The following is a 17,175-nucleotide window of genomic DNA, read 5'->3' as shown; positions in this document are numbered from 1 at the left end:
TAATAATAATTAGTATAATGTTTCTATAGCTATATATCCTGAAGTTACCAAAAAGTAAATATAACAACCATTCCTTGGGGTAAAAAGCCCAAGTATTAATTTTCTTTTGCTTTAACAGAAGACAGTTACTGGTGTTAAATACATTTATTGTAAACTTTAGACACAAAAATAGGTTCTCTAGGCCATTCACATGCACATTAAAACCAAAAAGCTGCAAACTACAACAATGCATATAATTATACAAATGATGCCACTCTTTGATGTTTACAGAATTGCTGTCCATGCAAGGGGATCAGAGGCATTATCTATGAAGCCTTAAGATCCGGAAGTGTTGTTACTACCAAACCTCTGATTAACACTGTGAAGTAAGTGTTTTGGAAGGCAGTTCCATGAGTTGGCTAACATTTCCTTAAAGCAAATGACTGCTTCTAAGCTTAGCCTGAAAGGGGACAAGAAAAAAATAATTTGAAAACTTAGGAAAAAACAGCATGCCCCTCTCCCCCAAAAAAACACTTTAAAGATTTTCACAGGAACTGGTTAGTTATATCATTGAAGGCTTGTTATTGCCCTTAATCTATAAACCTGGTTTTTCAAAAGCATGATTTAAAATGAAGTACCCAGTAAGAAGTTACTCACCTTACAAGAGATTTTGGTTGAACTGAAAATATAAGTATTTCATTACTGTGTGCCTGAAAAATAGATATAAAGAAAACATATAAAAGTAAGTATTCCACAAGTAAATTTCAGAAATATTATAAAGTGTCCTTTAACTAGGGTAGTATACTTACAGCTCTGTGATGGACAAGAAGGTTATTGGCGCATCCACCAAAAACAATTACTTCTCCTTCGTCACTGGCACAAGCTGTATGCCATAATCTGTATTTAAAACAAAAGCTTGAGTCTGAAGTTACCCAAACACCAAAATGACAATTTATACTACAGAACAGAATGATGAAATAAAGACTAGAGATCTTGTACAGACCAGAAGCATATTGAGAAGCAATTATCTTAAGTAACAAACGCCAGGAAAAAAACCAATTAATGTCTGTTTTATCTGACGTTATCATTTTATCTCTCTGGTCCAGTCCTAATTTATGCAATGAGGGGTTTGAACTGAGTGATCTGTTCTCTAGGTCTTTGTTAGCAATAAAAATCTTATGGGAGATGTGTGGTATATGCCCTCTCGATCTTTTCACAGCAGGGCCAGTTGACCTTACACAAAACATCTGAAGGATGCAGAGTCTGCCTGAGATACTCCCAAGTATCAGGCCTGGTAATTCTATGGAAAAATTTTTTGTGCCAAATGAAGCCTTTGTGCATAAGTGTACTTAAATTAGAGGCTTGGGGAGAAAATGCAGGCTGACCTACTTAAATGTGCTTTGAATACCAGTTGTGACTAGATCATATCCTCTGGCAATTTTTTGTAACAATTCTGACATTAACAGAAAGAACTCTTCTTTTGGGGTGATTTGACTTAACATTTGTTAGTGCTACTGCAAATCTGATGGAAAAGTTTTTTCCTGTTGACATTGTTAAAGGTTTTGGAATTCTCTCCTTTCCAGTTACTTTTCTTAAATGGCAGTCAAAGAAACAGTTGAATTCACTTGAGAAAAGAGCTTGACTATAAATTTTAGCTACATCAATTTTATGATAAAAGCAGCAGCAAAAGTCAAAGTCCGGCTCTGTTTTTTATGCACAGTGACAGAAGAAAAAGCATTCGGTACTAGGATAACAGAGTTTTGTTTTGTTTTTTCTTTCAAGAGGTATGATGTGACCCTTAGTGAGTGCTAGGATTTTTATACTAAGAATGAGGGATTTAATGCAGCCATAATTTCCTCTCTCATTACCAATCTTGTACATCTTTATCGACCTCAATTATTCAGTATAAGAATTACTTTTTAAATAGTTCATACCTTGGTTTTTCAGTATAGGGATGATTAAACTGTATCCATTCATTTTTACTGATGCAGTAAGTCCAGGCATCACCTGATGGAAGCAAAGAGAGAATAGCCATGAAGTATGTTATTTTGTCAATAGGACGCTGGTAATTAAAGGGCACAGCTTTAGCAAGAAAAGTAATAAATCAGATTGTGAGTGAGAATAGGAAGTATATATCCTTTATTTTTTCCCCCTCTGCAATTAACCAAATAAGCCAGCCCTTTGCCTGTTACAATCCTTCAGTAGGGCTTTTAAGTGTTGCACTGGACAGAATCGATTGATGTCCTAATATAAAAACAATTACAGGTTTGTTATGGAATCAAAATTAACAGCAAACCTTCCAACCAACCCTATAGCCCTCTGATACATCTAAAATAGACTAATTTTTTCTAGCTACTTATAGATCACATATGAATGATATATAATGATTTCTTATATTTTTAAAAGACTTACTTAGTGGCTGTTTATCAGTGGTAAATCCTCCGAAAAGAAAGAGATGATCTGAAGAAACTGGTGTTAGTGAGTGCCAAGATCGGCCCACTGGGCATATGCCTTGTGGAATTCTGAAAACAGCAGCTAAGTTATAATCTGTGTTTAAAAGCAGCTATTTAATAGAAATACTGAAGAAGTTTTCTTTTAAGCCTTATATAGAATTATGAAAAAAGAGACTTTAAATTTAAAAAACCTCTTGGTATTAATAGCTACATGTTTTAGAATTAACTATGTTCTTAGAAGATACAGTCAACTTCAGACCTCTTTTCAACAATGAGCATATGCTGTGTGCCAGGTACAGTATGGGAGCGGGAAATTTAAAAAATTCCTTTAAGGATCTAGTCATCATGTTTATTTAAGTTCTCAGTTATAGAAAATTTAAGCAAGTACATTATATACTGATAACAGAATAAGAAAAATTAAATATCTTAAAAATAATTATCTAAAGTGATACATACAATTCGTTCCACTCCCATGTATCCAGATTAAGATAGTGAAGATCATTCATTCTAGCGTCCTGAAAAAGGATAATTAAGTAACTATCATTTTGAATGACTTAAAAGCAAGTCATTGAAACTATTCCTACACTTACTCGATATCTGCCTCCAAACACAAAGCCTTTGTTTCCAACAGTTGCACAGGCGTGGGCAGCACGAGGTGAAGGTGCTTTACCCTATAAAAGTCAAAAGAAATTTTTAAAAATAAATACAAGTCTTCTCTGGATATGGGATGAGGATATGCAAGACACCTGGGCTTTCAAGCTAAGGTGCACATGTCTGTACAACAGCAGTACTACAGCTTCGAACTGTAATTCTGCATTTGAGTCTATTACTGAATGCGCTAGGTAACAGAACACTTGTCTTATTTCTATCTTTTAAAATTAAAGGTAGCATATTATATGACACCTGTGTCAGATGAAAAAGAAATCTAGTATTTTGAGTAACTTAATTACAATCTAGTGCTAGGTCATTTATCTAGTTACAAACAATACCACTTAACATCTATTAGATAATGGATACTGGGTTAGTTCATATATTCCCTAAACTTTTCTGAGGTATGGGCTCCTTGGAGGATAATGAAAGCAGTAGACCTTCTCCAGAAAAACAGGAATGAACTGTCCATTTTTGCCACCTCCCAACCCTTTCTCCTCCAAGAAGCCTTGCTTTAATAATTCATTATTCTTCAGTAACTCACAGTAGTGATAGGCTGACTCCAGATAAATGTTTCAGTGTCTAAAATATGTACATGATCATTCCATCCTCTTGGGTGGCTTGAATTCTACAGAAAATAAGAATCTGAGTTATTTTACAAATGTTTATAAAATTATATAGCTTTGTCTGGTTTATGAATAAGGCAAAATGAATAAGACTAGCAGACATATATTATTTCAACATACCAAGAAGGCCATATCCAAAGACAAAACTTCACTTACCCAAAAAGATGTTTCATCAAATTCAAAAGTTCCCAAAACTTTATCTTCAGGTAAATATCCATAACCTCCAAAAAATATTAACCTGTTTGATAAAAAGCCAAGACACCAAAAATTCAAACATCCACAGGTTAGGAAGATTCAAGAAGTTTTTCTTTTGTCATGCTACTGAGAAGGCACACTTACATATATAAAACACTTATTCACATAATAATGGCTATTAGGGTTGATTACGCCTTAGGTGCTATGTTAAGCACTTTGGTGTATTAATTCACTTAACCCTCATATGGGCCCTAGAAGGTATGTTCTAAGGTTACGGTGGTTATTGTCTAAGGATACTTGAATGGCAAACCATTTTGCACATAAAAACTCAAACCTACAGGGCTGCTAACTCACTTGTTTTTATATACCCAGACACCAAGTTTGTCCTTTGATGATGGAGGAATTCCTTGGCAATCAATCCTTTCCCACTGTAATACTCTGTCAGTAGACCTTGAATCCAGCATGTAGAACTGTCAGAAGCAATGATTTCAGTTAGATTTGGTTATGTGCAAGAAATTCAACTTGGCATTTAATTTTATTGTGATTTAACAGTAACAGGAATGTCATCAATTCAGTTCTCCTAAAAGTATGACTACAGACTGTTACTGGTCTGAGTCTACATAAGGAGCTTATGCCAGAATGTAAATTACCTAAGTCACCAGGACCCTGTTCAGCTCATTTTTTCCCCAGTAGCCTCATGGATTTGTATTCTGTGCCTTATTACATAGGCACTTTGAGTCATACTGATCTAATTTATGGGTATGAAGATGGTATTACCAAAAAAATTCAACTCAGCACTTTTACCTTCAAATTGAATTTAACAAATATGTCTTAAGTGCCTACTTAATCTTTTAAGATTTATCCTTAGCTGCTACAGTTAAGAATTGGTCTTTCTTTCAGAGGGTTCCCATCCAGGCACTTGAATAAATGATCATTATATATATATGTATGTACATATATATACATGTACATATATATAGATACAAATATATATCAAGAAGCTGGGGATCTACAGATCTACAGATCTACAGATCCCCAGCTTCTTGATACATTAACTACTCCCATTTTTCTGTCCAGCCCTGAAGCCGAAGCTTGTTTCCCAAGCTGCTTCATGTTGTGTCAAAGTTACCTTTCTCCGCCTTGGCCCTGAAAAACACATGGTTCTGCTATAGCCTACGAGTCCGCCTCACAAAATCTTCGAGGCACAGAACCCTTTCTGCAAACAAAATCTTCAGCAAGGGCCTCACTGAAGTGGAGCTACACTTGTTAAAATGCAGTCGGGAGGGGTGGTCTGGAGCCTGCCCAACACCAGTATGCTCGCCCCACAAGTGTCCCAAGGCCTGTCAAGGAAATCCGTAGAGCACCTAGGAGTATAGTTTACAACTATGTCAGCTGAATGCTCCAACCACACCAGACGACCTGGCATTTCCATGAATAAGACATATTTGCTTATACCTCTGCCTCTTTGATATCTGTATCTTGGCTACCCCTTCCAGTTATGATTCAATTCAACCCTCTTGGGTGAAGACTTTCCTTATTCTGTTCCTCCATCCTGCCAAACGCAGTGTCAAGGATTCTTTTTCAGATTTAACAATATTTACTGAACTATTATACTGTGAGCCAGGCTCTGTCTATCTCCTTATATGCTACTGAAATCATCTATTTCTTGTATGTGTCCCTTTTAGAATGTGAGTTCCTAGGGTGGGGACTGTATCATTCATCTCTGTGTCTCCAGTGTCTAACCAAGTGCTCAGAGTATAAGGTGATAAGTTGCTAAATAAATTTATGAGTCTCCCTAAATCATATGCACCTTTCTGACTTTTGTGTCTTACTGGCTTGAGAGAACAACTGTTATCTTTTTCCTATTTGGAAAAAAACACCAACAAAGTCCGAACAACAGTATTTTATGGTGCCATATTAGAGGAATGTTCTGGTCTGCTATTTTTTACCCTGCCCCTCATGACTGCATCTCGCTTCCAACTGGTTTATTAATACTTTTCTAACACCCCAGGGTTCTCAGAGAGCACAAACAAAACCACTTAGGAAATCATTGCAAATAAGTATCAACCAAAGTTGATTTTACCAAAGGCCTAGAAAAATATAGATTGGTAGACAAAATACTAAAATGCACATTCATACCATTATCACATACAAGTATTTTTTAAGCTGGGACAGGAGTAAGTGTGGGCTAACCTTAGAAATCTGAAGTTGTCTGAAAAAGTAAAATTGCCTTAAACCATAATTCTTAGAAACACTAACCTTATTCGTATTGCCTCTTGAATGGTGTCCTCCAAACAAGTAGAGCACCCTGTCTACGCACACAGCACAGCTTCCTGACATAGAAGGAGGAACATCTCCCTCTGTGTTAATTTTTTTCCTGAGGGCAGAAAAAAAATGTAAACATTTTGCAAAAGGGAAGAAATGCAAGAGTTACTCATTTCTCTTCTATCCCCACCACAAAGGGGAAAAATAAAATAGGCTGGCCAACTAGATGACACCCGGGGTCTCTTGTTAGCTCTAAATTTAATCCCGAAGGAGTTCCTCCTCACCCGCCCTCCAGGCAGCACCGGCTGCTACACAAAGGCCTCGGGAGCCAAGGAACACAGTGGCTCAAACTAAACTCTTTATTGACTTAACCAGTGGCTCTTTTGTTTTTGGTTTTGAGGGAGCCAGGAACCCCAAAGGAAAACTTCATCCCACTCCTGGCCGATTAATTCAACAATTATGTTTTATTCAGTCACATTTTAGCCATTCAAATGACTAGACCTTATGTAAAATTACAGGCAGTTAGTACTTACTGTAGGCCAGGCACTCCTCTGAGTGCTTTGCATGCCTTAAATCATTCTGAACCTAAAAATGAATCTGAATCAAAAAGTCTAAGAAATCCAGGATTCAGAATATTAATAGAATGGTTAAGGTCTTCTCATTTTATCACTTTATGCTAAGCTTTAAGTTTTGGTAGGGTTATTTTTACAAATCCTTTATGGGGCTGAATGATTTAAGAAGTTTGTAGAACTCCCCTCTTAAGGAATACTATTATAAATTTCCAATTCTCTTAAAAAAAAAAAAAAGACCAAACAGCTCAGATCAACACTGATTTGCTAGGTACAGAAATAATCTTGCCTTTTTAGTTGAACTCTTAAATCAGGCGGGACCACTACTCTCCTAGTTCTGTGATCTAGAATGTGCAAAATATGTAAAGGGCACAGAGTTCTTAACAGAGCAAACCATGGAGAAGACTACTTTATAAATCCCCAAACATGGCTAACCCAGCATTTTAAGAACCACATTAATTCTGCCAAGAACATACTCTTTTTTTTTTTTTAAAGATTTTTTTATTTATTTATTCGACAAACAGAGATCACAAGTAGGCAGAGATGCAGGCAGAGCAGAGAGCCTGATGTGGGGCTCGATCCCAGGACCCTGGGATCATGCCCTGAGCCAAAAGCAGAGGCTTTAACCCACTGAGCCACCCAGGTGCCCCCCAAGAACATACTCTTGAGTACCACTGTTAGGAGACTGGCAAAAGATCTTTTCAGAATATCCCCAGTTGTATGGAAAGCAGATTTAGGTTAGTGGTTTGTTTTTTATTTTTTAAGTATTTTAAAGATACCTGCATTGAAATTTTAATGTTAGGGCTCATTAGAATACCACCTTTATTTCTAGCAGATAAAATCTAGAAATCCTTTTCTCGTTTACCATATAATAGAAGATATAAAAACTTGAAAAAATATATATGGAACTTTTACCGTATTTCCGTTCCAGGATCTGAAGCCTCTACTTCTTTAATATTACAAGGATACTTTATAGAGCCCTGAACAGAAAAGTGTCTTCCAAGGACATGAAAGTACCAAATTACTGAACTACTAAAGAACTGCTAATGTATCTAAGCTTAGAAGCTAAGCTGAACTAGCAGAACATTGTTTTTAGAACAGTTTTGCATCTTCAAATAAGATATTTTTATCCTAATAGAATGGGCTTTACAGAGTTTGTTTTTTTTAATTTAAGGTTTATTTTATTTTAGAGAGAGAGAGAATGTCCAAGCAGATTCCCTGCTGAACATGGAGTCTAACTTGGGGCTTGATCTCAAGACCCTGAGATCATGACCTGAGCCAAAACCAGGAGTCAGACACTTAACTGACAGAGCCACCCAGACACCCCTAGAGTTTCTTTTTATTTGCAATCTTATTTGAACTTTTTAGTCTCCCTCATAATATCCACAGTTACCATCTTCCAGTCTCCATGTTGTAGATCCATAGTTCTTCTCTAGGCAGATAAAAGTCATATAGTCCTCTGACTTGATTACTCTAAGAATAAAAAAATAGCAAATATAAAAAATAATTGGTATTCTAAAGAGGCACTATTGTGTACTTTTCATATCTATCTTGAGATACTAATGAGAGTTATGAGAAGTTAAATGGGTCTTACAATTCAATTCCATCAAATGGACAACCATCCCTACCCCATGCCACATACTCAAGGTAATACAGACAACCCAACCCTGAGTTCAAGCTTTTGATAGAGCAGTTGTGATAATGCAGACACTTGAGAGATCTCCAGGAAATCTCCAAGGCCACTTCATGCTGAACAGACAATGCTCCAACTTTCAGCTGCATGACTTTAGGAGAGGTTACCTGTGCCATACCTTGCATGCTACAAACTGGTCTACTGTGTAAGTGCCTGACCCACTAACACACAACGTCACTTTTTTTTTTTTTAAAGATTTTATTTATTTATTTGACAGACAGATCACAAGTAGGCAGAGAGGCAGGCAGAGAGAGAAGGGAGGAAGCAGGCTCCCTGCTGAGCAGAGAGCCCGATGCGGGGCTCGATCCCAGGATGCTGGGATCATGACCCGAGCCGAAGGCAGAGGCTTTAACCCACTGAGCCACCCAGGGCCCCACAACGTCACTTTCTAGCCATTTTCTCCTTGCATCCATTTGTTCTCTACCAAGAAACGGGGCAGAACTGCACATGTGCAATTGGGTCCATATGCAAAACTTTAAGTTCCTTCTTCTGCTCCAGTTCCCTTCAGGCAATAATTCTTAACAGAAGGTGCTTACCATATGTCAGAACTAGCTGAGCTCTTTCAGTGGATTACTTTATTTAATCCTCTCAACAACCCTCAAAAGCAGTTACTACAAGAAAACAGGTTTGTTGTTTTTTTTTAAGAGAGGTAAGTAATTTGCTCCAAGTTACTTGTAAGTAACAGTGGAACCAGGATTCAACCCTCCTTTCCTTGAATTTGCAACTGCAATTGAGGCCCAACCTCCACAACCTTTGAACCTCCCTGGTCACTTTTTGAACAGTCAACATGTGCGTGAACAATAGCAGTTCACGGAGAATGGGTGTCAGAGTCGAATAAGCTTGTATATAAGTAGTATACAGAAATCAAGGAGGTGGCCATGTAAACATTTTCTATTCCACCGCTTACACGTGAAGAGAAGGCTGGAAGCAAGACAGCAGGCTGAGGGGGGGGTAGACCAGCCTCACCCGAAGAGGAGAACAGACTACTGTCCAGGAAGCTAAGGTTTATTGCCTTCAAAACAATCTCCAAAGGCTTCTCAGGGTTCTAGCCAAAATACTGGGGATAGCCTGTTTTGGAACCACCCACTGACTTCATTGATCATGCCTCCCTCCTGCCTAAGTCCTAGGCATCCAGGCCCTCAAAAATTCACCAAAAATCTTCCTGACAACCCCCCTCCTCAGTAGCCCCACTCCCCGAAGTCAAGTCCCATTCCCTCAACGCTGATTTTTACAAACAGAATTATGAATAAGTAGCTTAGACCAAAGTGTGATTGACTAACAGGCTGACTTCTCCAATAGAATTATTTACAGTTTAATAAGTGTCTCTACATACCTGCCCCCCACTCCTCCTACCAAGTACCCGCCTCTAAACACATATTCATTGGACGCTGAGGAAAACACTGCAGATTAATTAGGACTGGCCAAAAAAAAAAAAAAAATGCTTGTTAAACTAAATGAATTCATCAGGACACCCATAGCAGCTTATTCCATCTGCCTTTTTTTTGACAGTTATCAGCTATGATCAGGTCAGCTGTGCCAGAAGCAGAACTCTATTACCAGAGTCAAAATAAACCATCAAAGGCACAGCTGTAGTGGACCAGATTTCAAGCAAATGGGGGTGGGGAGATAAATTTTAAGACCAAAACGGACTAAAAAAGAGTATTTTTGGTAGGAATGGATCAGAGCCACGCCAGTAAATGCAATGAGCCAATTCTAGAACGCGGAGAGTTACTGGGAAGCTCTAACAGCAGAAGGGCAGAAGTAGTAGTGAACAAGGTTTAAATAGGAGACATCTGGGCAGGATTCCCCAGCTACAGGCAACAAGAAATGCAACTGGCTCTCAACTGGTAACCAATCCCATTGCTTATGATTAGGAGTAAAAGAACTGATTTAGTGGTTACAATTGTTGCTGGTTTTGTTTTGTTTTGTTTTGTCGGAGCCCTTTCCGTTACTTTTCTTGACAAGGGTTTCTTCTGAAAAATGTTCAGCTGAAACTAAAAGGAAACCAGCTCTGCAATGTTCGCACAACAGGTGACGGCCATCTGCACAGGTGTAGCTAGGACTCCTGAGCAGAAGGGAAGGTGGAATTAGGCGATTCCTGCGGCCTTACGGAATTCCAGGGAGTTTTCCCAGGCCTTAGTTACCCCATAAGCGGACAACAGAATCCGTGGGCCAAATGACCTCAGCTCCAGAGGGTGAAGTGCTCCCCAGCGGGCCCGATAAACGGTTAAGGGTGACATCACACGTCACCTCTTACACTGCCCCCCCCCCCCAACCTTTTAAAATAAAACACACCTGGGGCCGTGCGCCACCCAACGCGCCCTCCCCCAAATAACGCTCCAACTTCCACCAGCGCCCGAGGGCCGGGGGCCGCGCGGGCTTTGGAAGCGGCAGACTAGCGTGACAACAGCCCAGGCGCGTCGGGACGGGCTGGGGGACTGACGAGGAGACCCCCGCTCGCGCGAAAAATGCACGGACGGGCAGAGTCGCGTCGCGGGGGCGCACCGGGCGGCCGCTCTGGCCTGCCCGCGGACCCGGACTCGGGGACCAGCCTAGCGACGCCCGCCGCGGCCGGCCGCCCACTGACCTTGTAGCCGCCCCAGACGAACATGTGCCGCCCGTCGCCCACCGCTACGTGGCCGCTGCGCTCGGCCGGGCAGGCGAGCTCCATGGACTCGTAGCCCTCGTAGGCTGGCCCCGGCAAGTCGTCCGCCCGCAGATCCTCGTTGCCATCAGCCATCTTGAGGCTGCACTTTTGTTCACCAACAATCCTCACACGCGCGAGGGGGTTAGAGACAAAGGAAAAGGAAGAAATGCACGGCGGCGAGAGGCGAGCAGAAGGCGGCGGCGAAAGGGACGGCGTCAAGGCCGCTCGCTGGCCGCCCGCTGGCCGCCCGCGCCCTCCCAGCCCTCCTCGGCGAGGACAGCCTCTCCGCCGCCTGGTTGCGCCGCGGGGTCGCGGGCCGGGGGCGGCGGCAGTGGGGTCCCGCCGGGAGCACGGCGGAAAAGGGGTCCACTCGGGGCCAAGACTAGCTTCCAGCTCGCCCGCCCCGCCTCCAGCTCGCCTCCCGCCGCCGCCGGCCCTTGTTTACGCCGCGGCCGGAACCGCCCGTTCCGCTGACGCCGCCCGCCGGCCTCCGGAAGCGCGGCGGGCGCTCAGCGCCCCCAGCGCCCGGTCCTCCCGCCGCCGCCGCCGCTCGCTGGCCTGCGGCGGGCGGGGCTTCGAAGCGGTGTGTGACCGAGCTCCGAACACGCTCCGAGCCTCCTTTCACTGCGGGCGCTGCAAGGATGGGAAGAACTGTAGCCGCATTCTCGCAAAAAAAAAAAAATTTTTTTTTTTTAACCGAGAAGTCCTCATGTGATTGAGGAATTCACAGGGCCCACAGTCCGAAAAGGGGTAGTGACATTGCTCAGTAAGTTTCTGGTCTCAGTTTCTCCAAAAGAAGAGTCCGTGCCCTGTTTCCTGTGGCCACCACGCGAGGCGCGTGGCCCTCCCGTCTGCTGCCAGCCGGCTTGCTAGCGCGCGGGGGCGCCGAGGGCTCCCCATCCCCGCAGAGCGGTTCCTGGCATCTCCGCTCACTGAGCTCTTCTGACTCAGCAGAGATCTTAGTGCATCCTTCACCCAGTTTGAAAATTGTCCTCAAAAAGTACATCAGGGGCGCCTGGTTGGCTCAGTCCTTAGGCATTTGCTTTCGGCTCAGGTCATAATACCAGGGTCCTAGGATCAGCCCCACATCGGGCTCCTTGCCTTGCGGGAAGCCTGCTTCTCCCTTTCCCACTCCCCCGCTTGTGTTACCTCTCTCTCTGTCAAATAAAGTAAGAAAGAACGAGAGAAAGAAAGAACGAACGAACGAACGAACGAGAGAAAGAAAGAAAGAAAGAAGAAAAAGAAAAAAAAAATACATCAGAAACCATTGCTGCTCAGCCCTTAAGGGAGGATGGCAAATCCTGTTTACACACAGTTACTGTTTTGTCTTACATTTTGTATGATACATTTAAATTAGGTAAAGAAAATGAATTATTGTAACTGAAACTTGATTCCTCACCTGTCAGGGCTGGACGAAAATACATCTTAAATCCCCAGAATCATGGTGCCTCTTTACTTGGATGTGTTTGGTGAGAGGAGTCTGCTTCATCCTGTCTTTTCCCCCACTTTCACGCTGGGACCACTACTTGGGAGAAATACTTTGAACAATAACAGAGGCTTTCCTGACTCAAATTTTCATAGCCTGAAACTCTTTCCCTAGTCACTGCCCGTATGATTACAATTTATCAAAATTTGTAGGATGAGTGAAAGCAGTGCTTAGAGGGAAATTTATAGCACTGAATGCATATATTAGAAAAGAAGAAAGATCTAAAACCAATCATCTAAGTTTCCATCTTAGGAAACCAAAGAAGAGCAAATTAAATCCAAGTGGAAGAAAATAGTAAAAATTTAGAGCTGTATCAGTAAAAATTAATAAGCAGAGAAGACAAAAAGCTGGTTCTTTGAAAAGATCAATAAAATCAATAAGCTGCTTAGCCAGGCTAACTAAGGGAAAAAAAGAGAAAAGACATAAATTACTAATGTCAGATATGAAATAGGGGACAGTACTGCAGCTCCCATGAACATTAAAAGGATAGTAGAGAGCTATTATGAACAACTCTGCCCCTGTATTTGATAACCTAGATGAAATGGACCAAGTCCTTGAAAGACACAACCTGCCAAAACTCACATAAAACATAGACAATCTGAATAAGCCTAGGTCTATTAAAGAAATTGAATTAATAATAACCTACCAAAACTGAAAACAACAGGCCCACAGGGGTTCTAATAAACATTTAAATTCTAAGAAACATTTAAGGAACAGCTATCAATTTTCTACAATCTCTTTAATAAGATAGAAGCAGAGAGAATACATTCCTAACCCATTCTGAGGCCAGCATTGCCCTAATATATTTTTTAAGGTTTTATTTATTTGACAGCGAGAGAGAGAATACAAGCAGGGGGAAGTGGGAAAGGGAGAAGCAGGCTTCCCACTCAGCAGGGACCCTAGGATCCATGACCTGAGCCACCCAGGTGCCCCCCATTACCCTAATATTAAAACCAGACACAGACATCACAAGAAAAGAAAATGACAGGCCAATATTGCTCATGAACATAGATGCAAAAATCTTCCCCCAAAATATTAGTAAATCAAATCCAAAAAATTAAAAAAGAATTATATAGCATGATCAAGTAAGACTTATCCCCAATATGTAAAGCTGTTCAACATTGAAAAAGCAGCTAATCGAATCCACCGTATCAGTAAGCTAAAGAAAAAGCAAATGATCCTATCAATAGAGGCAGAAAAATTATTTAACTCCTATTCAGGATAAAAACTCTTAGCAAGGGGCAGCTGGGTGATTCAGTCGGTTGGGTGTCCGACTCAGTTTCAGCTCAGGTTATGGGCTCCACGTTCTGTGTAGAGTCTGCTTGTCCCTCTCCCTCTACTCCACTCCCACTCTTGCTCTCCTCTCTCTCTAATAAATAAAAATAAAATCTTTACAAAAATTCTCAGCAAACTAGGAATAGAACATCTACAAAAACCTACAGTTCCCATCATACTTAGCGGTGAGAAACTCAAAGTGTTCCTACTAAGATTGGAACAAGGAAAGGATGTCTCCTCTCACAACTACTTTCCAACACCATACTGGATTGTCCTCACTAGTAATTATCTATGTAGAAAATCCTAAAAGAATTATTCTGGGGGCACCTGGGTGGCTCAGTGGGTTAAAGCCTCTGTCATCAGCTCAGGTCACGATCCCAGGGCCCTGGGATCCAGCTGCTCAGCAGGGAGTCTGCTTCCTCCTCTCTCTCTGCCTGCCTCTCTGCCTACTTGTGATCTCTGTCTGTCAAATAAATAAATAAAATCTTTAAAAAAAAGATTAAAAAAAAAAAGAATTATTCTGGCACATCCAGACAACGGGATTATCATTCACTGCTAAAAAGAAAGGAGCTATCCTTTCAAGCCCTGAAAACATACAGAGGAAATTTAAATGCTTATTGCTACTGAAAAACGCCAACTTGGAAAGGCTACATACTGTATGATTCCATCTATATGACTGTGGAAAAGGCAAAACTATGGAGTAAAAAGATGTGGTTGCCAGGGGTTAGTGGGGAGGGAAAAATGAATGAACAGAGCACAGACCAATTTTAGGGCAGTGAAATTATTTTATATGCTACTATAATGGAAGCTACATGTCTAAACCCATAGAATGTATATCACCAAGAGCGAACCCTAATGTAAACTTTGGACTTCCAGTGTGTCTTAGTTTGGCTGCTATAACAAAATATCACAGACTGGATGGTTTAAACAACAGACATTTATTTCTCCTAGTTCTAGAGACTGGGAAGTCCGAGATCAAGGGTGCTGGCAGATTTGATTCTAGGTGGGGGCCCTCCTCCTGGCTCACAGATGGCTGCCTTCCCATTGTCTCCTCTTTGCCCCTTCTTAGAAAGACAATAATCCCATCATGGGATTACCCATGATTACCCATCATTACCCTCAGGAACTCATCTAATCCTATTTAACTCCTGAATACCCCACCTCCAAATACTACACTGACTGAGCATCAGAGTTTCAACATATGAATTTGGGGGAAACACGAATATTCAGTCTGTAACAGGGTGATAGTAAATGTTCTTGCTGTTCCCACGTGCTGGACTGTGCGAAAACCTCATCAAACCGGAAATTCCCATACAATCACATTAATACAATGAAAAAACAAGCATGTGCACATGTGTTCACACACATAAGGTGGGCAGAGACCATAACGTTTCTTAAAACTGCTTTTCTTTTGAAATGCTCTGATGTCAAAAAATTTTAACTTGTCAGATAGTATATACTATCCTGAAAATTATTCTATCTCAGTTTATACGATTTCTCTCATACACACATACTATATAAATAATGTATTAGTGAAAGCATTACTTTGTGCCCAGAGAGAAGGCACAAAGTTCTAAAGAGTAATTTTACACTTCTGTCCAAAGGCTAATCATTTTTTAAAGGTGTGTGCGCAAAGATACTATTTGGGAAAAAATGCACCCTAACTTTGATGTGTTATTGACTATATCGTACTAAAATGGTAATACTCAAAACAATTATTCCTGACAATGGGAAGAATTTGCTGAGAATATCCATAATATAGATGGCTGGAAATCTTTCCCCTTGAGAACCAGATTAGAAACCTATTCTGTGAACCATCTGAAATAAAACAAACCAAAAAACCTATCAACCCCTGTAGAGTTGTTTTTCAAACAGGGAGCCTGTGATGGGAGCTCAGAGAGGAAGTTATGAGGTGTTGCTGATCTCCTCAGCAGCACAAAAGTTGATAGTAAAGCATCAGCTGGTGAGAAGTGAGGAATTAATACTGCTTGGCTTTGAGCCTTCAAAACAATTCTGGTTTAAGTGAACTTTTGGAGCTTGAAGGTAAAGATCAGAATGTTCTGCCCTTCCTACTAATGGGGCTCCTACCTCAGGACATACAAGTTCTCAAAGCAGCACAATATATTAAGTCAAAAGTTTTGTGTGCCACAGATAATAGATTTCTGTTGAAGCTAAATGATAGTTTATTTTGAGGGGGCTAATCCAACTTTTAACCTTCTAAGTGCGGTCCATATACACAATGGGATATTACTCAGCCATCAGAAAGGATGAATTCCCAACTTTTGCCATCAACGTGGATGGGACTAGAGGAGATTATGCTGAGTGAAATAAATCAGGCAGAGAAAGTCAATTATCATATGGTTTCACACGTAAGGAATAACATGGAGGACATTAGGAGAAGGAAGGGAAAAATGAAGGGGGGAGAATTGGAGGGGGAGATGAACCATGAGAAACTATGACTCCAGGAAACGAACTGAGGGTTTTAGAGAGGAGGGGGGATGGGGGGGATGGACAAGCCCCGTGACGGGTATTAAGGAGGGCACGTATTGATTAGAAAGAAGACTGGGTGTTATATGCAAACAATGAATCATGGACCACTATATCAGAAACTAATGATGTACTGTATGGTGACTAATATAACTTTTTTTTTTAAAGTAAACCATGTCAAACTGGAAGTGCTTTTCTAAGAGGCTACAGAAGGCATGTGCATAATCTAGAATTTAAATTCACATGATCCACATTTTAAAAGATGTTCATTCCATTCACTCTCATCTATCACTGTTGAATAGGTTTTGATATTTTTCCCTTTAAAATGCTGATAACAGGGGCGCCTGGGTGGCTCAGTGGGTTAAAGCCTCTGCCTTCGGCTCAGGTCATGGTCTCAGGGTCCTGGGATCGAGCCCCGCATCAGGCTGTCTGCTCAGTGGGGAGCCTGCTTCCTCCTCTCTCCCTGCCTGCCTCTCTGACTACTTGTGATCTCTATCAAATAAATAAATAAAATCTTTTTTTAAAAATGCTGATAACAGAAGTTCATGTAATAATTACTTCTAAGTTGTATATTGCCTGAGAGATTCATTTTCTAAATCTGTTATTCAGCCTAAAAATAGTAAAGAAAATAAAAAAAAGAAAAGAAAACTTACACTGAAATATTGTTTGCACCATCAACTCTAATGACTGGCTCACTCTAATAAAACTAGGAAAATAGTATATCTACATAGTTCATATAATAAAATGTAAGCACAAAGTATTTCAATACATAAATAAAAGCTTTACACATCCAAAATATGGTGTGTGTGTGTGTGTGTGTGTGTGTGTGTGTATAAAAAATATATCTGTAAA

The 17,175-nt window shown here is 40.8% G+C and overlaps 1 protein-coding gene across 1 annotated transcript; it reads right to left on the bottom strand.

Moving 5' to 3' along the window:
- Positions 1-127: 127 nt before the first annotated feature.
- On the bottom strand, positions 128-11,544 carry KLHDC2 (kelch domain containing 2). Its single transcript, XM_080807899.1, has 13 exons — positions 11,016-11,544; positions 8,129-8,208; positions 6,161-6,278; positions 4,256-4,371; positions 3,863-3,944; positions 3,625-3,708; positions 3,023-3,103; positions 2,889-2,947; positions 2,392-2,501; positions 1,914-1,986; positions 789-876; positions 637-689; positions 128-439 (listed from the first exon to the last, which is right to left on the bottom strand). Exons 1-13 carry the CDS (start codon positions 11,166-11,168, stop codon positions 316-318), a joined length of 1,221 nt encoding a protein of 406 aa, XP_080664025.1. The 5' UTR covers positions 11,169-11,544; the 3' UTR covers positions 128-315.
- Between the last annotated feature and the right edge of the window lie 5,631 nt (positions 11,545-17,175).

This window comes from Martes martes (assembly GCF_963455335.1).
Source record: "Martes martes genome assembly, chromosome: 7".
Lineage (NCBI taxonomy): Eukaryota > Metazoa > Chordata > Mammalia > Carnivora > Mustelidae > Martes > Martes martes.
The sequence above is the reverse complement of the archived record's forward strand: the minus strand, read 5'-3'. Positions and strand labels throughout refer to the sequence as shown.

What these genes read in the sequence shown, in the direction of transcription:
- KLHDC2 (XM_080807899.1), bottom strand. Translation starts at nt 11,168, where the DNA reads ATGGCTGATGGCAACGAGGATCTGCGGGCGGACGACTTGCCGGGGCCA. An exon ending in TGTTTGGAGGCAGATATCGA is followed by an intron (nt 2,948 to 3,022) that starts GTAAGTGTAGGA and finishes ATCCTTTTTCAG; the next exon opens with GACGCTAGAATGAATGATCT. An exon ending in TTCTTGTCCATCACAGAGCT is followed by an intron (nt 690 to 788) that starts GTAAGTATACTA and finishes TCTATTTTTCAG; the next exon opens with GCACACAGTAATGAAATACT.